Source organism: Rhipicephalus sanguineus, chromosome 8 (assembly GCF_013339695.2).
Source record: "Rhipicephalus sanguineus isolate Rsan-2018 chromosome 8, BIME_Rsan_1.4, whole genome shotgun sequence".
Taxonomy (NCBI): Eukaryota; Metazoa; Arthropoda; class Arachnida; order Ixodida; family Ixodidae; genus Rhipicephalus; species Rhipicephalus sanguineus.
Window position 1 is genome coordinate 148137966 of NC_051183.1, and position 23954 is coordinate 148161919.

Below are 23954 nucleotides of genomic sequence, written 5' to 3' on the forward strand. Positions count from 1 at the left end.
ATGCGAAATTAGGAACAAAACACAAAGGGTGAGAAGCTGTAGATAAGCGCGGTGTAGACTGTAGACATAATAGAGGAGAGATGTCAGTGGAATTCGCAGAACGAAATCGTCTTCGCATAGTGAACACGTTCTTTACTAAGCGCGTAAACAGGAAGTGGGCATGGAAAAGCCCTGAAGTAGCAACAAAGAATGAAATAGATTTCATTATGTGCAGGGATCCAAGCATCATGCAGGGCATAGAGATAGTAAGCAAGACAAAAAGCATCGATCATCGGATGGCGAGGCCGTAGATCACGCTCAACTTAAGCCTGTTTCACATGCGAGCGACTGAGCGGCGGGGCCCGCGGCGATAGGCCTCCAACGCTCAAGTTTGCGCAGCGCCGTCCGCCGCCCCAGCGGAGAGAGGGGAAAACTCCGGTAGCTGGGACGGGTCGCTCTTGCTTGGTTTTCCCATCGCGCGCGCGGAGAACGTGCTCCCCGGGGCTTTTATCTCGCATTTTTCACGCTATGGGTGCCGTTCCTTCGTCGTACTCGAAAGCAGGCACGCAGTCCTGCTGCATTGTGAACTGTCACAAAAGTTTAAAAATGTCCAAGAGCCGAAAACTTCCTGTCATCTTCTACCGTTTCCAATGCAAGCAGTCCGAGGAGCAGAGGCGTTAAGAGTGGATTATGGCAGTTCGCCGCGATGCTTTCGCGGTCTTGTCACCTTGAAGCAGTTTTTGTCGTACACAGTATTACGAACTATTAACGGGGAGAAACGCGATGATCGTGCTCATTTGAAAGGGAAGTGCGTTTGTGAACCGAAGTTACAATAAATAGACAGCCGCTGTACGTTTCGAGATTGCGCGCTGGCTTTCCGAGTCAACCATTTGTAATGTTACAGCAGCGGAGCATTTGGGCTTATTACACCACAGTTTAAATAACGTACCGTGAGTACTAAGTGTTTAATTCAGCTGATTGCGGTACATTTCCCGTCGCGGCTCCCTGTAAAGAGAATTAAGCTGTATGTTTGCACTGAGCGTTTATATTGGCCTTGCATGCGACAGGCCGTGATTGTTTAGAAGGCTGAAGTGTTGCGCTGCTAAAATCGTGGTCATGGGTTCGATTCACGCATACAGCAGCTGCATTTCGATGGGAGCGAAATGCACTAACACCGGCGTACTTAGATTTACGTACACGTTAAAGAAACCCAGGTGGCCGAAATTAATCCGAATTAATCCACCACGGCGTGCCTCGTATTAATGTCATGCGTTCGGCACGTAATAAAAAGCCTTGCATGCCGCTTTGGAAACGAGCTGAAAAAAGAACCAAGGTGGCAATTAAATTTTCGATGGCTTTGCGAATTCAGATGCGCTTATTATTGGGCACAAATCTCGGCATAATCATAAACATGCGCGATCCCAGTGGGTATTGTATAGTATCAGGGGCGTAGCCAGAAATTTTTTCGGGGGGGGGGGGGGGGGGGGGGTCCAACCATACTTTATGTATGTTTGTGCGTGCGTTTGTATGTGTGCGTGTACATATACGCAAGCAAAATTGAAAATTTTTGGGGAGGATTTGAACCCCCCCCCCCCCCTTGGCTACGCCCCTGTGTAGTATGATGCTGACCAAGCGAGCTGTCGAAACAACCAAAGCGACATTCGAATAAGCGAACACGGTGCGTGATCAGACGTCGATATTATTCGAAATGAAACACGCCTCTGCAAGAAACATGCATCGTCGAAGTGGGCATGAAATATCTATTTATTTTTTGTTTCCGTATATCATTATGCTGTCAAAGGGAGCTCTAAAAAAATCCAAGGCGACATTAAACTTGCGATCCGACGTTGTTATCATTCGATGCAAACCTCGGCAAAAGTGAAACTCCCACGAAACTGAACACTGCGCATTGCGATGCAGCCAGTGACTCAACAGGGCAGATGTAAATTTATGCTCTTCGCACTGAGCTCATATTAAATTTAAAGCCGCACGACAAACTTGGCATCCAAGCAATTGAAAAGTTATCAATAGAAAACGCACGCGAAAGCGTGCTGGATGGTTGCTGACAGCTCCGAGTATACAAGACTGCCGCGACGAATGTGCGTTTTACCGGTAACATAATTACAGAACTCGCGCAGTCACCTCCCTACTCATGTCAAAGAAATGTGCCCGTTCAGCATCTGCACGCACGTAGCGCTCGCACAAACAGCATCGCCCTTGACGACCTGCTCGGTCCCGAAAAGGTGGTCGATCAACCGTCCTCCTCTGGTAAGATTCCCACCGTTAAAACGTTTTTTTCCATCTCTGGGATCCTTCTAAACCTTCAGAGCAAGCGACACTTGAAGCTGCACGTGCACGGCGAGCAGCGAACAGCGCGTGCAGGGTGCCTGAACGTGCGGGGACAGCGCAGTCAAAAGGCTGGTGTGGGGACAGGAGCGACCGGTTTTCGCAAGAAAGGCGGCGAAGGATGGATGGATGCTATGAGCGTCCCCTTTATAACGGGGCGGTGACATGTCTGCCACCAGGCTCGAAGGATAAAAAAAGAAAAAAAAAAGAAAAAAACTTCCTTGTTTCATGTTGTCCTAATGCCTTATCTACATTGATTAAATCTATGTTATTATAACAAAAAATATAAATTCACAGTCCATCTCTCTGCCTCTTAAGGCAGAATAACCTTTTTTCTCCCAATTATTTATTTTTGTACTTTATCTCTACTTTTCTGCCACCAATACTCTAACCGTCTCTTACTTATTTCTATCGCGGGCGTGTTCAGCTTTCCATTGTTGTCCCTAAAACCCAAGGCTTCATGTAGACTCGTGCCCACACGTATACCTGGGTGAATATCGCCACATTCAATCAGTACATGTTCCATCGTTTCCTTAGTTCCCCCAGCATGTACATTGTTCTTCTTCGTTACTGAATCTCGCTTTATAACTACGCGTTCTAAGGCAGCCCGACCTTGCTTCAAACAGTAAAGCGCTTCCCCTTGAATTATCATAAAACCTTTCCCTCCTTATTTCGTTTTTCCCTTTTCGGTAGTTACTCAGAGCCGGCTTCTTTTCCATCGCTGTCATCCAATAAGTCCTCTCCGCCTCTCTGACCTTCCGCTTAATGCTCCTTGTTGCCATATCGCCCGCACTGCTAGCCGTATATTTACTGGTGAGCCTCCTAGTTCTTTTTCTCCACTGCGTGTCAACGCTTTTTCTATACAAATACCTGAAAACCTTCTCTGCCCATCTACTCTTCTTCATTTTCCTCAGCCTCTCTTCGAATCCTCATTTGCTCTGCGCTTCCCTCACTTCAAAGCCTGTCCATCCCATATCACCCTTCACCGCCTCATTTGTCGTCTTCCCGTGAGCGCCCAAGGCGAGGCGGCCCACCGTCCTTTGATTTACATCCATTCCTGATTGCACCTCTGACTTCATGCACACCACTGAGTTCCCAAATGTAAGCCCCGGAACCATCACACCCTTCCACAGCCCTCGAAGCACCTCGTACCTATTGTATCCCCATAAAGCTCTGTGCTTCATAATTGCAGCGTTCCTCTTTCCCTTTGCTACCGATGCTTTCTCTTGTACCTCCATATATCTATCCCCCTCATTTACCCATACTCCGAGGTACTTGTACTCGCTTACCCTCGGTATTTTTTGGCCCTGTATTAAGACCGTATGGTCTCCGTGATCATTGAATATCATCAATCCACATTTTGTTGCACTAAATCCTAGCCCTAGAGCCTCACACTCCCTTCCGCATATATCTGCCAGTCGCTGTATATCATCTTGACTGTCCGCAAATAAGACATATCATCAGCATAAAATAGACCTGGAAGCTTCTGCTCAACCATCGCTCCGACGTGTTTGTGTGACAAATTAAATCCAATGTTGCTACCTTCTAGCGCTTTTTCCATCCTCGCCATGTACAGCATGAATAACAGCGGGGACAAAGGGCATCCCTGTCTCAGCCCCTTGCTAATTTCAACGCTGTCCTTGCTACTTATTCCTTCCCATTCTATACAAACTGTATTTCTCGGTATATTTCTCTTAAAAGCTGTACACAGTCGTCACTATGCCCACTTCCTTCAATATATCCCACAAAATTTCCTGATTAACGTTGTCATACGCCCCGGTGATATCTAGATAAGCTACGTATAGGGCCTGTTTTCTATTTTAGATATTTCTATACACTGGGTAAGAACAAACAGATTATCGTCTAACCGCCTGTCGATTCGAAATCCATTCTGAAGTTCTCCCAAAATATCATTTTGTTCTACCCACGCTTCTATTTTTAATTTTACTGCCTGCATCGCCAACCTGTATAGCACCGATGTAATTGTTAGGGGTCTATACGAGCGAATGTTATCTTTTTCTCCCTTGCCTTTATAGATTAAGTTCATTCTACTTTTTCGCCAACTGTCTGGTATTTCCCTCTCCTGTAAGCACTTTTCTACGGCTTTCAGCAGTGCTTCTTTAGTGTTATGTCCGAGTTCGTTAATGAGGCTGACGGGAACCCCATCTAAGCCCGGAGTAGTGCGCTTAGGAATTTTTCCTTCGGCCTTCTTCCAATTGAAATTCTCTAGTACTACATCTTCGTCGGTTGCTCTCCTTTGCGTACTTTTACTCACCGGGGGAATCCCCTGGGGGACCTTTTTAAACGAATCGGCTGTTATCTTTCGAATGTAACCTAGCGCTTCATATCCTTCGAATTTATTTCCTCCTTCATCTACCATATGTTGTTGCATTGTGACAGACTTCCTACCCAGCGCTTTTAGGTGGCTCCAAAATATCCTAGGCGCGGCCTTCTTCTTTTCGCGAATCTCTGTCATCCAGCGCTCACTTTCACCTTTAATTTTTGCCTCGACTAATTTCCGCACAATGGATTTTTGCTCTAAATATATTTCCCATATTTGGTTAACTTCGTCCTGTGGCCGCTTCTCCTTTTTTGCCTGTCTGTGCTCCCGTGATGCCTGACGTCGCATCTCGATCGCTTCCCGGATTTCTTTGTTCCACCAACTTTTTGGCTTTTTCTTTCCTTTCCAACAAATAGTTTTCTTCTCTATTTCCATTTCTTTCGTGATTACATGTAGCAACTCACTATACTTCCAGTCTTTGCCTGGTAGTTCGTCGCGTGCGACGCAGCGCCCCCTGGCCGAGCTTGGGAGGCCTATTGAGCGGCGACAGGACGCTCGCACGCGGCTTCGTTTCACATGCACCGCTTTTGCGCGGCGCGCGCCTCTGCGATGCGCAGTGATGGTTGTGGAAAGCGCCCGTTACCCGCGGGTTTCCTTTCTCCGAGTTCGCTTGTTTTGGTGCACGTGGGTTGCGAGTTTCACCACCCTTCTACTTCGGTGCTCGATTTTCACGCGCCTAAACCTTGAATGACGAAAATGTGCAGTGTGTCAGAGTGCAATTAAACAACTTCAGTAGTCACGTTTATTTCTGTTACAGCTTTCTTTTTTTACCACGCAAGTCTTCTTGCACGCTCATACACTTGGCCATGGAAAAGCAAAAAAAAGAATTGGTTTTTGTGGTTTTAAGCTTTAAGAGTGCTTTCGGTGGCTTTTGCTCTCGAATGCCGCAAGGCGTTGGTGCGCCGTCTGGGCCGGCAACCATTGCAAACCCACAATGTCGTCGTCTGCGGGGCTCGCATTTGTCGTCTTCGGGGTACGTGACCATTGAAGAAAAGAAAAAGAAAACAGTAAACTATTCGAACGTGCTGGGTCAGAGTAGCAAAAAAAAAAAAAAAACTGAAACATGCGACCAACAAGTGCGCAGTGCCGTAGGGTCCCCCTGTACGGACCTGTGTTGGTGCCACGATTCGATAAAGATACAAAAGAACAAAATGACACGTGCAAACGATTTGTCTGCTTTGATGGAAGCGCAGTAGAGAACAACAAAACGAAAAGAAAGGCGTTTCTACACTGCCAGCTCGTTACAGCGAATGTCGTCTGCTAGGAAACCGAGTTCCTCATGGCGCACGCGCCCGCTCCTCGACTCCGCCCCTGCAATCACGTGCTCCCCACGTCACTGCTCTCCCATTGGGTGACCTTGGGCAGCCGCTCTGCCGCTAGCGAATTTTTCCAACTCCGGCGATCTCGATCGCGCGTCCACTGGTCGCTCTAAAAAACCTGTTTTTGGGCTTCCGCGACGGCAGCCGCCCGCTCTTGGAGCAAAATCGCTGCATGTGAAACAGGCTTTAGAGCCGCAACAAAAGTAGTGGCTAAAAACTGGCCACTTTAGATGTAATCAAGTCAAAAGCGAGATGTAATCAAGTCAAAGGCGAAAAGGATGACATTGAGTGTATGAATGGCACTGTCACTAAAGTAATTTCTTAACCTGCACTTGAAATGGAAGGAGAAGAAGTACCGAGCCAAGAATTAAGCAAGCTATCTGAATCTGCTAAAGACTTAGTCAAAAGTCGGCAACAGATGAAAGTGACTACCTCGAGAGACAGAATAGAATTTGCTGAGCTGCCAAGAGCGATCAATAAAAGTTAACTTAGAGACATAGGTAAATATAACCTCAAATACGTAGAGGCAGCAGTAAAAAAGAGCGACGGCATCAGTGCAGCTAAAAGAAAGCTCTGTATTGGAAAGACCACATTGAATGCTATGAAAGATAAATAAGGGAATATTGTTAACAATTTTAATGACATATTGAAGGTCGTTGAGGCCTTTTGTTCACAATTATAGACCTCAAATGTTAATCGCCTTCGAGCGAAAGCAAAGTCGTGACACCGATGTCCCAGGCGTAGCAATCAATGAGGTTAGAAAGGCCCTGCAAGGCATGCGCCGGGAAAAAGCGGTCGGTGAAGACTGCATAACAACGGATTTGATTAAAGATGGAAGAGATTTTATTTTTAGAAAGCGTTCGACACTCTATATTATGAGTTCAAAAATCGATTGTACTACGGAGTTGGAAAAATGCCATTATTATACAAATGCACAAAAAGCGAGGCGTGAAGGACCTTAAGAACTACAGACCAATAAGCCTGCTTTCAGCATTGTAGAAAATATTGACAAAAATCATTTCGAACAGGGCAAGAGCAACACTTGGCTTTGATCAATCTGGAGAACAAGCTGGCTATAGGAACACTCTGCTCCTTCTTAAAGGGCTCATAACAGCCCATTTTCGATCATAACATGTGTTGTGTGAGTTAATCCTTGTGCCTTCACAAAAGAAGCTGGCGAAATTTAACGCGCGAGCGGCCGGAGAGTCTGGAAACACTGGCGCACTCGCGAGCCGTGACGTAACACGCCGCTTGGTAGGCGAGCGTCTGCATTCCGGCAGACTGTTTTGTTGCGTTTTCGGCTGCGTGTGCAATCGAGCTATTTAAGCCTTCTTCAGCTTGACATTGACATTGAACGATTTGCAGCGGCTGAAACTTTGGTAGAAGATGACAGCCTCGCTACGTGCGACGTCACTCACGCCATCGCAAAATGGCGGTCGCCGGCGGTGGGCGGAGTTTGTAACCGGCGTCTTGTAGAGGCCCATTTTGCACTGAAATATTCTTTCACTGTCCATATTTCTTGTATGTGCAGACATGGCGCAAGCTGAGGCATTTATTTTGTGTTTTTCTTTACGCCTCAATATAATTTCTGTATGTACAGACACAGTAGACCCTTTACTTCTGTTTTTCGCTGAAAACCGCAAATTGTTGTGTGACCGTGTCATGACCCCTTTAAAAGAGTACTGACACGAATTTTAAATATTATCGGCTTGTGACTCTAAATAAAAACACAGGTGTCGAGAACCCTAAAGAGTGTCGCATGCGACACTTTTTTTTTGGGTTTCTTGGGAATGCATTGAGAAAATTGGGGGACGCTTAAGCTTCGCCTTTAAGGGTTGAACGCGATAGCGATCACCTGCCCCTAGTGCGCACTTCGAACACTACGAGTGTTTAACAGAATACGCGCACTAAGATGTGTGCCTTATGTAATAGGTAGCATGCTTTTAACCAGGAGCAAATATGCGCGAGAAACTTTTTCGAAGTTGCGATGCACCCACTACGTGGTCTTAAGGGAATACGCGCAGTAATGTGTGTGTCTTTTGTAATGGGTAGCTGTCTTTAAACCACGAAGTCGTTATGACATTGACATGGTGTGACGCCCGATGGCAATGTACGCTTGTACCACGCAATATTACTGCGACATTACATCTCGTACTGTGACACCTGTATACAGGACGGGTATTTTTGGGAAGCATGAAAGTTACTTTCAGTGCAGCTCCAAGCAGAGGCGTGGCTTTTGTGGTAGAACACCTGCTTGCCACGCAGACGGCCTGGGTTCGATTCTCACTCGGACCCGACATTTTTATTATTTATTTTATTTGCAGCTTTTTCGATTTTTCGGTCACGGACAAGATGATGATTTTTCGCTCACAGCCAACGACGCCGACGGCGGAATTTCTGCGATACGAACTCTTTAACGCTGTCGCGTTAATATATTTCTAACACCGCTGCCTTAAAACAGCAATTTCGGTATCGAGGTGGCGGCATCGCAGTGACTTGTCAACACAATCTGACGTCACGGGAAGACTGCAACTCGCGACATGCTGTCAGTTTGCTGTCAGTCGCATGTGGTTCACGTAAACAACGATGATAGTGAATTGTCGTCCAGAGACTCTGACAGCGATTTCGCAAACCCAGTGAACTGTGTTGACTCGTAATAATGTCCGTTGCGGTGGTGCTGGCTTGCAGATTCTGGGCGTCGAAAACTTTAGTCAAACCAAAATATTTTATACGTGTTGTCTGACTCCGGTGTGTGGAGAGCGTTGATAGTGCACACCATGAAAGCGAAAAATGTCCCTTTTGGGGTGCCTCAAGATCGTTTCAGTACTCCTTTAGGAAAATCGGGAAAATCCCGATCGGTTGAGGGATCCGGCGAGGAGATACAATCTCTGCCCCGCTAACGCTGCTTGTTGAGAAGTATTCAAACAACTAGATTGGGGAGAAAATAGGAATGACGACTGACGGAGTATATCTTAATAATAGGGAGTTTTCGAATAGGGGCCCCCGATCGTTTAGGGGCCCCAAAGAAATAGCGTCGCGGCCACTGCGCATACGCGAGACCCAAACAGCGTATAGGTCTTGCGTTGGGGACGCTATTTCCCGAATTCAGCGGGAGCCCCAAAGCCTGCCTCAAAAGCTTCGCGTCAGACAAACGCGACGGCTCTTGGCCAAGACTATAGGGTGACGTAGAACAGGGGGAGTGTCGAAAGCGCCGCAGACCCCATTCGAAAACTCTTAGCTCCTGCTTGACCCAAAGCAAGCACACGCAAAGGGCTTTGGGGTCCCTATTCGAAAACTATCTAATTTAAGGTTTGCAGACGACAGAGTAGTTTTGAGAAACGACGGCGACGAATCAGTAAATATAACTCTAGAACTAAACCGAGCAAAGCATCAAAGTAAGGGCCGAAGATGAATATGCAGAAGACAAAAATAATGATGGGTGGCCCGGTGAAAGAGCGGCAATTCGTGCTAGACAGAGCGAGGATTTGTGGCCAGTATAGGAGTATGTCTATCTATCGGTCAAATGTGAACAGGAGAGCGCGCTCGATCGTGTGAAGGAAATCCACCGAAGAATAAGCATGGGTTCGGTGCTCATTCGGTGGGCGTTCTCAGCTCCTTACCGGTAACTTACCACTGCCACTAAAGTGGAAAGTGTACAACCGTTATATTTTGTCAGTTCTAGGGACATTTAGCATAACAACCTAACATACAGAATAACAAATGGAACCAGCGCGTGCAGGACAGGATATATTCGAGATCGTTTGTAAGATGCCTTCGTCCTGCAACGGGCATCAGAGAGGCTGATGATGAATTTCACGGAAAAGGAAATAACTATGCGAGTTTAGCATTACGTAAAAAAAAGAAAAACAATAAGAAAATAAATGTGGGCCCACGACTTCTTTATGTCACCATAAGTTCCGTCTGTATTGCTCCGCCGCGGTCAGCCGTACGCTCTTACGAAAGTACAACGGGCGAGGTAGAAACGTGCAGATGTCGCATTCGCGCGCTGCAACGATGGCGTAAATATATATTCGTTGCACTAACGGACCGAAGTTGGCCGAGCGTAACGAAAGAAAATGTGCAGGAAGCCGTATACGGCCGCTCCAGTGATCCACGCGGTACTCTTTGCGTTGCAGCTTCATGACCATTGACGCGTGTCTTATACGCTACCGATGGCGACGTCGTCGTGGAATAACTGTCGTCTGTCGCTCTCCACTCGAGCGGTTCCCGTGTGTTTGTGCGCAAAGGCCCGGCGAATATTGCGTCCTGTCGATCAGGCGGTGGTGCCCGAATCCGATATTTCGTGTACACGCAGCCCGGCAAGGATTTAAGGTACGTGTTATTAATAGGAATGCCGAGCAGCACGTGTATGCGACGGCTGAAACTTATTAAGCGTTGCTCGAAATTATGCGCGATTGCGCCATCTTATCGCCTACGCGCAGCCGACAATTCGCCCTGCGCCGGTTGGCAACGGCGTCGTCGAACGTGTGTATACGTGTCGATGCGCGTGTGCTGTGAGCCGCTCAATAAAACCAGTTGGTGACAACTTCAGGCAGCGCGGAGTTTCGTGCAATAATCACTAGAGGGACTTCTGGCGGTACACTCTTCGGGATATATCTGCGAGCCCGGTAATTCATGCAGCATGTGTAATGCAGGCAGTGCGTGGATATGCATAAACGTAGTCCTTACTGCTTCAAAGGGGCCTTATCACTTAGCAAATAATGTTTTCGAGAAAATGTTGCGTTGCGAATGGAGTCAGTCGTAGTGTTTGTTCGTGTACGTACGTTTTTTTTTTTTTTTAACAGAGTTAAAAGAGCTCGTTTCGCAGAAATTCCGGTGTGGGTGTCGCCGTCGTTGGTTGTGAGCTAAAAACCGCCGTTTTCCGTGGGCGAAAATTCTAGATATATGTAAATTGACAAATAGAAACCTACCTGGAGTAGACTGGGAGCGCCTTGATGGCGGTACGCTTTCAATTCTTATTAACATAGTTTTTGACATTATCCTTACGCATGACCTATGCAGGTAGTTCACGTGCCAACGCTCGTACAAGGCGGTTCCGTCTGACTATTAGATCTTGTGTTTCCTGACCGCAGTTTCTTCTGAATATGCTGTCGAGGCAGGACAAGGTCTCTCTGATCACAACTTTGTGCGCGTTTCCTTTCCGCTTGTTCCAGTAACTAGCCATAAAAATCAGTTACTTCGTTACTTTAAAGACTTTTCCAGGGCTAGCGATGCATGGATAGTTGAACATATGGAAACATGCCTTACCGATTTTCATGATGCAGATGTCAGCGTACTCTGGACACGATTCAAATAAATGTGTCATTTTCGCTTACATAACTTTGTGCCATCCAAGCGCAAAAACGTTAACCCTTTGTATCCCATGGCCAATCCAGCTGCACAAGTAAATATTTTTTTGTGTATATGCAATTACAATACATACGAAAGTGGGAATAAACCGAAACATGGGAAGTTTTAGCTTTAGTTCTACAAGAAAACAAGTGTCCACATATGTGGACGCTGGGAACACCAGTTACACTGGGTCCATCATCCTTCTTCATCGTTCATGGGAACTTTGCTTGCCGACGGCTCTGTTCCAACACAATAATCACTATCATCATCACTACTTACCATTATCAACGCCATCATCATCATCATCATCATTATTATTATTATCATCATCATCATCATCATCATCATCATAAAATAAAGGGCCACGTGGCCGATGGCTAACGGCTCTGATTCAACGCCTTCATCATCACCATCATTATCACCATTCAAGGCCCATCTGCTTGCCCACCGCTCTACTTCAACGTGTTCGTCATCTTTATCGTGGTTGATCATCATTACCAGTGCGTTCATGGTTACGTTCAAACTGAATGCTTTCATCATCAGCAGTATCATTTTTCATAAGGCATTTGCTTGTTGATGGTTCTACTTCAACGTGCTAATTACCGGTGCCTTCCAAATCGGATCATTCGCTTCTGCTAGTCAGCTGGGCAAGGCGTGTTTAGCTATATCACTCATATTGTTTTGGGTAGAGCCGCACGGCAACGAAGCGGGTCTTACTACCATGCGGCGTTCTATCAGCTTTTTACACGAACTCGGTATGCCTGGTGTCCACAAACGTGGACGCCGCAGCGACAACTCAACTTTCAAAACTGTGGTCGCTCACAGTGCAACAAAAGTCACACAAAGACAAGATAAACCCTTCCTTTTCTCGAATAAATCTCAATAATATAAAAACCTACGAATTTAGAGTGAACCTATAAAAAATATGTAGGCATACACCTCTACAGGCGACTTGTGAAGAACGCCATTGTTCTGTGCGCACTTACCGCTGTTTGTGCACAGAAGTGGGCACATATATATGTGTCTATGAAATTCTGAAGTAATGCCAACATTTCAAATCGATTTTAAGGCAATGCGTTGGCTAGCCTGATGCCACTTCACTGATATGTTTTGTCCACATATGTGGACGCTGGGATACAAAGGGTTAACGAGCAAACACCTTGGATAACACTTGCAGCATTATTCAAATGAAGCGGAAAGTTAAGCGATGCAAAAAAAAAAAAAGAGGAACCGGCAAATTTGATATATGATGCGCAGAACAGCCTCGCTCAAGCTGTGCTCAGCTCGAGAGAGTACTACTTCAAAATTTTATGGCAAGCGACCCAAGTAAATTTTGGAATTTCATCAGTGAAAAGAAAAAAAGAACAGTATCGCAAATATCAGTCGACGGAACCAACGTGACGGTTCAGAGACTCGGACATTGCCCGGCATTTCGATCAATATTTCCAGAGTGTGTTGAACACTTCAGATTTCAACTTCGCGTGTATAATCCGACAGCCTTTCCTCGTTCTGACGCGCTCTTCATTTCTTATCCTGGTGTGGTATGTATGCTGCTACATTTGCAAACCAAAGCATCGTGCGGTCCTGGTAATATCTCAAACGTATTCCTACGGCGATGTGCCTTAGGTCCTGCAAATTTTTGTCATTATTTTTCGCTCTTCTTCGCTGTCTTCGCCTAGTGACTGGAGGACAGCCCGAATCGTGCCCATCTTAAAAAGGGGTGACCGATTTACGCTAGGGAATTACCGTCCTATTTCACTAACTTCACAGTGTTGTAAAATTGTCAAACACGTCATAGCTACTTGCATAACTGACTTCCTGGAAGAGCGCTCTATATTGACCAAATATCAACATGGCTTTCGGAAAGGATTCTCAACAGTTACTCATCTCGTCACATTGTTCCATTCTCTTGCATTAACCCTCGATAGGCACGGTAGGATAGTTATGCTCGCCTTAGATTTCTGTACTGCTTTCGATAAGGTTCCTCATGGTAAACTCATTTTCAAACTTAGGACAATAGGTATTCCAGAAACATTTGTTTGGTGGATTTCCGCATGTTTAAGTAATCGCAAACAATACGTTGATGTAGGAGGTCAACATTTGGACTGTCTTCCGGTCACATCTGGCGTACCACAGGCCGGTGTGTTAGGCCGTTTGCTTTTTCTATTATATATTAATGATATTGTTGATGTTATTCTCCCTAGTGTACAAATAAAATTGTTTGTAGATGATTGTACTTAGTTTAAAGAAATTAGTTCTACTAGAGATTACAACGAGCCTGTGTAATGAATGGCGAATGTCTCTTAACACGAGCAAATGTGTCTGCCTTTCAGTAACTCGCCGAAAAAATCCACTATCATATGCTTACATATTAGGCTCTGCACCACTACAACAAGTAAATTTCTACAAATATCTCGGTGTGACACTGAGTTCTATCTTATCTTAGAATCTTCATATTGATAATGTTTGTTCATCTGCCTTTCGCAAACGTTCTCCTTAAACGTAAGCTTAAAACTGCTGCCACAAATATTAAAACTACTCTGCTACACTGCCCTTGTGCGGCGAAGATCAGAGTACGCGTGCATAATATGAGACCCTTACACTAAACGTAACATTGACACTCTTGAACGCACCGAAAGAAAGGCTGTAAGATTTATATTTAACAAATTTTCCGCGTTAGGACTCACCATCTGATTTAATACAAGCCAGTGGTATTCCCCTATTACAGGCACGAATGCAAAGAAACTAGATTTGAATTTCTCTATCAACTTTTGAATGAAAAACGAGTTCTAGATTCATCCGCTCATTTGACATCCCTAATTAGCAGGCCCACCCGACACCAACACCAAAACGCCTTAACTGCACATTTTGCTCACACTGACTTTATAATTCAACAGAATGCGTTGGCGGGCTTGTTGGTGAGAATCCATAGCGCTTATTTTAGCGCAAAAAAAGAAACACTACAAGAAAGAAGACAGAACACAGCGCTACTCTCAACTGACATGGTGTATTGCGTCACTCCACTCTTTATACCAGCCAGATACCGGTACTGAGCGCACTCATGACAGCGAATCCAAAAAACAAAATTCATTTGCAAACAAGGTTATGGAAGGCACACTAATGCACTGCGAACCCATTGACTGAATATAAAACGCTTCTGATGATTCTCGGGCGGTGGTGTAACGACTCTTCTTTAAGATAGTAGCCAGTCTAAGCAAAGCTTGACAACTGCACTCTTTGCAGTGTTGAGCTAAATGGGAGCCTGCACCAGTCGGCAGGGATCGCTCATGTTCTTTAAGGCTAAATTTTGTTTTTTGGATTCGCTATCATGAGGGCGCTCAGGTGACCAAGTTGTGGTTGTGCGCTTAGGTTGCACGACGCATGTCCTACCGGTATCTGGCTGTAAAGAGTGGAGTGACGCAATAAACCATGCTAGTTGAGAGTAGCGCTTTGTTCTGTCTTCTTTCTTGTGGTGTCGTTTTTTTTTTTGCGCTAAAATAAGCATTATGACCTATATAAGTTATCATATCTTCCGATTTCAGCTTGTATTTGTATTGCTGTTTTTCTTTCATTGCTGCTACTTTTGCACTTTTTTATTAACCACCCTCCTTGGACCACGAGTCCGCAGTATTGAATAAAAAAATACTAAAAAATATTTGGTCCGAGTGACAATCGGACCTAGGCCTTCTGCGTGGCAAGCAGGCGTTCTACCACAGAGCCACGCCTTTGCTTGAAACTGCTTTTTAAAAAACGCTATAAGAATGTCATGCACTGAGTCCTTAACGCAGGCACGTAGCCAGGATTTTTTCTTCAAGAACATTTTTTCAAGAACAAAATCAAGAACACATGTAAACAAGATTATCGCACTGTTAACAAGCATCCATGACACGCTACGATGGTCTTGTGGTTATAGTGCTCGACTGCTGACCCGAAGGTCGCGGGATCGAATCACGGCCGCGACGGCCGCATTTTCTTTGGAGGCGAAAATGCTTGAGGCCCATATACTTAGAACCCAGGTGGTCGAAATTTCCGGAGCCCTCCACTACGGCGTCCCTCATAATCATATCGTGGTTTTGGGACGTTAAACCCCAACAATTGTTAGCAAGCATCCATGCATGTCAAAAGCACTGTTGCATGCCTGTCCTTGCGGTAAGCTGGCTGGCTACCCGTATGTTTGCCTTCAGGCATGCTTCAGGCAGGTGCTTGCGCCTTCCTGTTGACACATCTTAGTTCTTCGCGCGTGACATGGCCTCGATAATCGTTTTCGAGAAAATCTCATTAATCGCCGCGCACGTTTTTCGTCCCTGCAGGAGCCGACGCGGTCAGCTAGTGTCCAGCAGCCAGTCGGGCAGTGCTGGCCACGGGGGCAGCTCCTCGGGCAGCGGATCCAGCTCCACCGAGAGCAGCGGCGTGCCCTATCGCGTAGCCTCGGGTGCCGCAATGGCGACCAGCGGCCACGGCGACGGCGTGCCTGCAGGGGTGGCCGCCATGTCGGCGCTGTCTCTGGCCACGGGCTCGGACGAGCGCGTCACCCTCATCGTGGACAACACGCGGTTCGTCGTTGACCCCGCCTGTTTGCCCTGCAGCCGGACACCATGCTGGGACGGTGAGCTGGAAGCAACCATCTTTTATTGCATAACCCTCTTTTGAAACGGGGCGGGCACGGATGGCTACCTAGGTTGTTTGTTTTGGTCAGCTTTTAATGCGTTTTGCGCAGTTTAGGATTTCGTGTATAGGCTTGTGCGAATGTAAGTTTTTTTGTATATCAAGCAATGGTAGTTAGTATAGAATTAATATCGAAGCGAATACCAGTAGTAGCAGCGAATATTGTGACTCACCTCGAATATTCGCAAAAGTGCTACTCGTATAGTTAACTATACGCCGCTTTCAAAGTTACTACGTTTGAAGCATACTTGCGATGAATTGTCAACCGACTCTTTATGTATCCTGATGTAGTCACTGCCGTAGTGGCTTTTGCGAAGCGTACCGCGATCATGTTTTGGCGCTGCGTCCCTCAGCTCACGGTGCGGCCAACGCCAGAATGTGCCGCAAGCGGAGCTTCACCTTTTCGTTAAAAGCAGAAACTTACCGGCCTGTCAGTGATTGAGACTTTGGCGCCAGTGTAGCGATGCCGTTACAGATAAGCACCGCGAAGCACGAAAAGCGTGACGACAGCCAGCACTTAACGCTCCTGTACAACACACCCCTATCACTATAAGAATCTTCAGCTGTCGACTCGTGTACGCGTAGGGCGGTGCGCAGTTGTAAGCGTACTGCACGCTTTCGGTGAACGACAATGTGCGGCACCGCGCGGCGCGCGCCGCGTGCACGAAAGAAAGCAGCTCGCCGTGGCCGCGTGTGACCCAACAAGGTGCTCGTCGCAGCCGTTCACGGTTAGGAGAGGATTGGGTACGAGGTGGCGTGAGCAGGCAGCGTGCTGCACGCAACTAGCTACGGAGGATCAACTTCACGCGGGAGCAAATACCGCGTGTCGATAATGAAACGCCTCTGGCTTTGTTTGTACAGAGGCGCGCGACACGCGCCAGTGGAGTTCGTCCGCTCTGCTGCCCGTTCAGCTGCTCTGCAGCTACTTCATCATAGTTTTGACATGTGCCGTCGTAGAGGCGTGCGTACGGTTCCTAATTGGAGTGTGTGTGTGTGGGGGGGGGGGGGGTCAAGTTTCGCCGCAGCGCCTCCCCTCCCGCCGCCCCCATTGGACGAGTCCGAAAGGAAATAACTTCGTAGTGGGTGCAAAAATGAAAATGAAGCACAGGCGCGCTGCTCACCGCAGCCTGCCTTTGGTCCTCGGTGGGCTCCAGGGGTAAAAATGGGAACTAAGCAGTTCTTGGAATGCGACATCTTCGGCCTCTATTATCGTCAAAAACCTGCTTGTCTGTAACCCTGCACATTAAACAATAAAGGGACGGGTCCCACTGAGTAAAGATATGGGGCTAAAATGGCGCACCCTTTGGGTGATTAAGGAGGGCGCCCCCCAGGGCTTAAAGTCTCCCTTCATTGGAGGGGGGGCCCTCAGAGGGCGGCGACCTATATACATACTTACACACATACATACGGCCCCTCCTTAAGAAATGGAAGGGGGCGCCCCCTCCCCTCCCCCCTTGTGCACATGCTTATGTGCCTTGGCATTGCCACCACGTTCTATCGCACAGGCCTGCGAGAGAGCTAAAGTTTCTTTCATGCCATGCTAAAAAGAAGGAAAAAGCCTTCTAGTAGGTACTTTATGCAACATTTAACTGAGCATTGCATTTTCTTCTTTAGCAGCGGCACATGTGAGCAGGCAACAAATTTATTTGTCCCGGTTACTGCATATTATTGTTCAGTGCAGTTTGCTGCGTTCTCGCCAGTTAGTGGTGTTTTACTCTATTCACCGAAAAATATGCATGATGCGCATTACCTTCCCTTCCGTCTCAGCCTTATCTCCCACATGCACATACAACAGCAGTGGTTTCTTTATCATCAAGCTTTATTTCGTAGCTCTTTTATACTCTACATACCAGTGAGTTGACCATCGAGTGCTTCCTAAACAGTACTTAAATCTACGGGAAAGAAGGCTATGTGCAAGCATTACATTACATTCTGCCAGCTCAATTCCGTGTCTTAGGGTCTTTCTCATTTTCATATTTGTCATAAGGCAAATAGGAATGGAGATGCACTTACTATGTGAACATGCGGAGGAAAAAATTTTTCAACATGATAATTCGTTATTAGTGCATTGCCTGTAGTCTCTTCAACCTGGTTCAGCCAAGTAAAATGCAGTTTCATTAATTTATCTTAAGAAAGTAACAAAAGCCACTGTTACTTCCTGCTTTGAATGTTTCTAACATTACACACATTCTTGATATTCGAATACAAATGCACTTTTCTGCCTTGATCATATTTGATTCATATTCAAAGTTTTATTCACACGTTTCTATTAAAATGATCATGTGCATATTGTAATTGCCACTAATTCTGCTTTATCGAGAGCAAGTTCTGAGTTACGAAATGCAGTGCAACTGCGCAGAGACAGAGATGAAGATGACACGCACAGTGAAGCGTATGCATTTTCTTCATGTATATCCCAGTGCAGTAGTGCTTCGCCATCTTACTATAAAACCTAACTGACTAGCCAGTGAACGTGCTAAAAGGTCTGAAATCTTGGCACATGTTTTGCTGACTGTGTGTTGTGGAGCCGCATAATAAATTTACAATTGTCACTTTGCTCTTAGCATGTTTGGCTCATCGCTGGAGAACAACATTACGAGGCCCAATGAGCGAGGAGAGTACGAAGTGGCTGAAGGCCTGTCTGCTACAGTTTTCAGAGCCATCCTGGTAAGTGTGACGGTGTGGCATACTTTTTCATCATGCTGAATCCCCTGGCAATCTTCAACATTTCGGTAGCCTGATGATTTTGACAACGCGGCTGTATTGAGATGGTGACATAGGTGGTGCTGCATCTTCATATACTGTGTCATTCTCATTACTTCTGCATGTTTCAACCATGTAAACTTAAAGGCAAGGACAAAGTATGTATGGGGCATCTGTGTTTCATTTCAATCCTATTTCATTGCATATCATTTCTCAAAAACTGGATATTGTTTTGCTTGAGCAGTTCTATATCTAGATGAGCTCATTGCGGTTGAAGTCGTTTCTTGGCAGCATATTTTTAAATCTCTCAATCAGTTTTTTTTGTGCTCGCAGAGGCACTTTTTCTAAGGCATGTACTCTAGTGTACTGTGCAGTTGATGGAAATAGTCCTAGAGATGCAAATGCCTTTCTGTGATATGCAGTATTTGTGAAAGTATTCACAGCAAGCGCATTAGTTTTTGGAGATTTTGGCTGCCTCTAGTTTTTAAGGGAATGGAGGCATAGGAATGTGAAGGATGAAAAGCAGCAGCTTTGTTTTAGCACAGTAACTAATGATTATGCCGGCACTTCACACCGCCTTTTACTCTTTTAAAGGATTACTACAAGACTGGCGTCATCTACTGTCCTCCAAGTGTCACAGTGCCTGAACTGCGAGAGGCATGCGACTATCTTCTCATCCCATTCGATGCCCAAACTGTCAAGTGCCACAACCTCAGTATGTACCTTCCATTCTCCTCTTATTACTCTTATTTTATTGGACATTTAATTTTATATCGCTTTGCTACCATATACCCAACCTGAACTTGTGAGAGTGGCATTCTCTTCACCCATTAGTAGCTAAAGTTTATTGATAACAATAAATAAATGCATTGCGTATGAAGATAAAAAAGTCCCAAAGCTCTAGGCTCATGTGGATCTCTCGTGACCAGTTGCCAAATGGTCATAACACAGGAGCAACTATAAAATATGGAGTAAGCATAAAGAAAGCTTAACACAACTACAGTATCTTTTTACAGTTTAGTCCAGTTATTCATTTAACACAAATGTAAAGAAAATAGAAAATAAAATAGTCGTAGCATGCGAAAAAAGCATGATGAAAAAGTAATCAAAGCGGCACAAAGCATACATTGCTAAAGCTCTAAAAAACTTGGAGGAGGCTTCAAGAGTAAAATGTAATAGCCTAATCAGTCCCCATTCTTATCGCCTTCTCAATCGCTAGCCTGGCTTCACTTCTTGGTGCATACCTTAACCATAGGTCGGCAAAAAATATGGAGCTCACTCAGACTCACTCACGAAACATATCTTACCCTTAGAGCTCACTCGGACTCAGACTCACCAAACTTTTCCTCATCCGGACTCAATCGGACTCAGACTCACTATAATTTTTCTCAACCGGACTCACTCGGACTCAGACTCACCAAAATATAATTCACTCGAACTCACTCAGACTCAGACTCACGGCTCGATCTGAGTCTGAGTGAGTCTGAGTGAGTCGACTCATGAGTCCGCTAGCCTATAATCAGCCTTTTTCTACCATAATGTCAATGCTCTTTAACGCCAATATCTCGCATAATCGGTGCGCTACTTAGCACCTTTTGATCTCGTACCTTCAAATACGAGTTATCTGACTTTGTAGTTCAATAAGGACCGTTTTATTGAAAGAGACGACTCACACGAGATATTTTTATCAGTAACTTCCCATGAAGTTTGCGGGGGGAGGCCAAGGCACCTCCTCCCTCTCTCCCTCCTCATCTCACGCCTCTGATCAATAAATAATGAGCTGACGTATGAACGGTAGCGCGTTGACGTGTGCGGGACTACACGTGAGTATAAATGTGAGCCGACATAAGGCTGATAGTGATGCTGAAGTTGAGTAGACAGGACCATAGGTCGGCAAGAAATGTGGAGCTCACTCAGGCTCACTCATGCAATATATTTTGCGCTTAGGGCTCACTCGGACTCAGACTCACCAAAATTTTCCTCAACCGGACTCACTCGGACTCAGACTCACCAAAATTTTTCCCAACCGAACTCACTCGGACTCAGACTCATTAAAACTTTACTCACCCGGAATCACTCAGACTCATTCACGTCTCGATATGAGTCTGAGTGAGTCTGAGTGAGTCGACTCATGAGTGAGTTTGCCGACCTATGACCTTAACTATGCCACAAGGAAAGGAACATCTGTGCGCATAAAATTAATTTTAAACTATCCTAGAATGCCTACTGCAACTACAGTTGGGAAGTGCCCACTACGCCATAATCCTTCCTTTTTGCGAATTGGTGCAGTACCTATTACACGTCCGTGAGGCAAAAAATGCACCTTTTTATGATATGTTGCTGATGATGATTAATTATGTGTGTACTCATTGTAATTGGTGGGCCATTAAATCACCCTCTCATTTCATAATTCACATGTTTTGATGCCTGGTGCAATTATATGCTTCTGCCAGGTAATATTATATGTGTTAAGAGACTATACATGTAAAGTTTTTTTTTTTTAATGAGTGGAGCAGTGGGGTGGTTCTGTAGTAAAATGCCTGCTTGGCACGCAGGAGGCGTGGGTTCAATTCCCACTCTAACCAAAGATTTTTATTATGTTATTTGCATCTATCTCGAGTTTTCGCTCACGGACAACGCCGACTTTTCACTCACAACTAATGGCGCCGACACTGGAATTTCAGTGAAAGGTGCTCTGTAACGCTATCGCATTAAAATAACTCGTAACAGAGTACAACAAAAAAGCGTAACTCTTATGTGATAGCAGAGCTGATAGATAGTACATGATTAACAGTGCTGAAAGAATCGCCAATTAGAAAATGTGTAGGAAATGTTTGCTTGAAGTGAATGCTTATATGATAGCAGATGAGGAGTGTTTTTGGAACCGGTTTGTAAGTTATGTCAGAATGTCGTCATAAATTGTGGGGCCGAGCGGAAGTTATTTAAAATTATTGTCTCTTCACACTTAGCACACTATAACATGCTCCAGTAATGGCTTATATTTGTGCACATACAGTGAATGTTTCATTACAACTTTCAAACCGTAAATATAAGAATCGTGGCTGCATTACCTCGTGGTCAATAAATTGCTGTGATTGCTGCCAGTCCATGGTTTGCTCCAGTGTTTTGTCACGCATCAGCAACCACTCCTCTCTCCTTTCACTAGGGGGCCTTCTACACGAGTTGTCCAATGAGGGAGCTCGTCAGCAGTTTGAGAAGTTCCTCGAAGATCTGATTGTCTGCAGAATGGTGATTGCTGCGCAGGTGAGCAGCCATACCTTCTTGATTTTATCGTGGTGTCCTCTGTATGCACAAATGAAGTGGTTTTTAATACATCTAGCGAAATTGAGACTAGCCTTCTAGAACAGCGAAGCCATCACTTATAGCAAGAACACAGCTTTTGTAAGCCAGAAAATGAAAATGTGAAATTGGGGTGGCTGCACCTGTGTTAGATTTCAGTCTCTCTAACGTGTTGGAACAATGGCTCACTCACACAGGTGGACGGAACGACATCTCACCAGGGGATTACGTCAACTTTGCCATGCAATTCAGTGCGCACACTTGTAGACTTCGAGATGAATAAGATATTGATCTAGTCTTTCTTGTAACGCCTGAACATTTCAAGAAAGGCTGTACTGGATGAGTGTCTACGGGGTCCTAGTTTTTATGGCACAACTTCATTAAATTATATTTGGCCAAAGTGCACCTAATCAAATATTTGCAGCCAGTGAAATGTCTCTAAAAATTGGTTGTCTCATCATATGTTTTGTATAAAAGTTTGATTAATGATTTCCTCATATTTGTTAAGACTAAGAATGACGCCACTGATGACTTTCATCAAAATGTGTGCTTCAGTGATATGTGACCAATTTCCAGTGAGTCTGTTTCTTTAGCTAAATAACTTATTGCATGTATGTGTGTGTACTTTTTTCTAAACTACAGAGAGGTGACCGGGAGTGCCACATAGTGGTTCTGCTGGATGATGACACAGTTGACTGGGACGAGGAGTACCCACCCCAGACAGGCGAAGAGCATTCACAAAGTAAGTTCTCTTATTTGGAACATTTCGTTCCACTGTGGACAAACTTATCTGCAGCGTTTACAGAGATGTGAAGTGTTGTAGAGAAATTGGTTTGTTTTGTAAACTTACCTATTTATGTGCCTTCATTCTTTTCAGTCATTCACAGCACAGCTATGTACCGTTTCTTCAAGTACATCGAGAATCGAGATGTTGCCAAGCAGGTGCTCAAAGAGCGTGGCCTTAAAAAAATTAGGCTTGGCATCGAAGGTAAGTGCTGCACACATGTGCATCGTTAATTTCAGTGCATCTGCACTATGCTACAAGATATTGCCTGAAATATTCGCCAGTGTTCTCAAGTAACATCGTTTGTGCTTTTAGGTGCAAGCTGTACTTATTTGGTTGCAGATGCATTGCAACATTGTAGACGAGCCTGAGATGTGGAGAAACTTCTGTGCATAGTGCAGAAGTGTGCTTCATTTAAATGCCAGTGATCAATTCAATATGCTACTTCCATAGTAATGATTTTTTGTTAGGGGATGATTTCCAAGAGCCACTTGTCACAACAGGACTTCAGTTTCCCAAATTAGAAGGCAGCAAGAAAATGGGAATATCATGACTACATTTAAAGATAAGAGCAGCACTATTGGTCTGTTTGCGATTGAAAGAGCTTAGTTACTATGCTAGTGTTGTAGTTATATGTATGGATGAATGATAAGTACTACCGTGCTACCACATCCATGGTGTTTACACCACTCAATTCAAAACCACTGCATCTTCAAAACATGGTGCACATAACAGGGACAGCTATGAAATATAACAGATTTGTACTCTTCTAAAACGAAATGTAATAATTGTATCAATGTGACGCAAATCCTGAGACATGGCATAGCCTGCTGATTGTTTAAAATGTTGAAAAAATTAAGAGAAACGGAGTACAATCAAAAGTGGTGAATGATTGAACACTATGTAGTAAGAAAATTGGTAGCATCAGTGCAGCCTTTTGGGAATGGTCTATCATGAAATCGGGATAGTACTTCTGTGAATTATATCTCAGCTGAACTGCATATAGTCGGGTACAACTTTAGCAGTCGGGCATTTCCTCCTCAAAGGCAGACACATGCAGCCTACCCCAATGGGCATGCACTTCAGATTGACGTCATGATCCGGACGGCCATTGACCGTGCCTTCAGAGAGCATACCTGAATGCATGAGCGGGACTGTTTAGTCA

General features: G+C 45.2%; 1 protein-coding gene across 1 annotated transcript in view; it reads left to right on the forward strand.

Moving 5' to 3' along the window:
- Window positions 1–23954, forward strand: part of LOC119402390 (BTB/POZ domain-containing protein 10-like) — a 160145-nt gene that overhangs the window by 131272 nt on the left and 4919 nt on the right. The window contains 7 exon segments of the mRNA XM_037669532.2: window positions 15648–15904; window positions 15907–15943; window positions 18567–18669; window positions 19300–19420; window positions 21872–21969; window positions 22648–22747; window positions 22883–22993. Of these exon segments, the coding sequence (XP_037525460.1) occupies window positions 15648–15904; window positions 15907–15943; window positions 18567–18669; window positions 19300–19420; window positions 21872–21969; window positions 22648–22747; window positions 22883–22993 (827 nt within the window).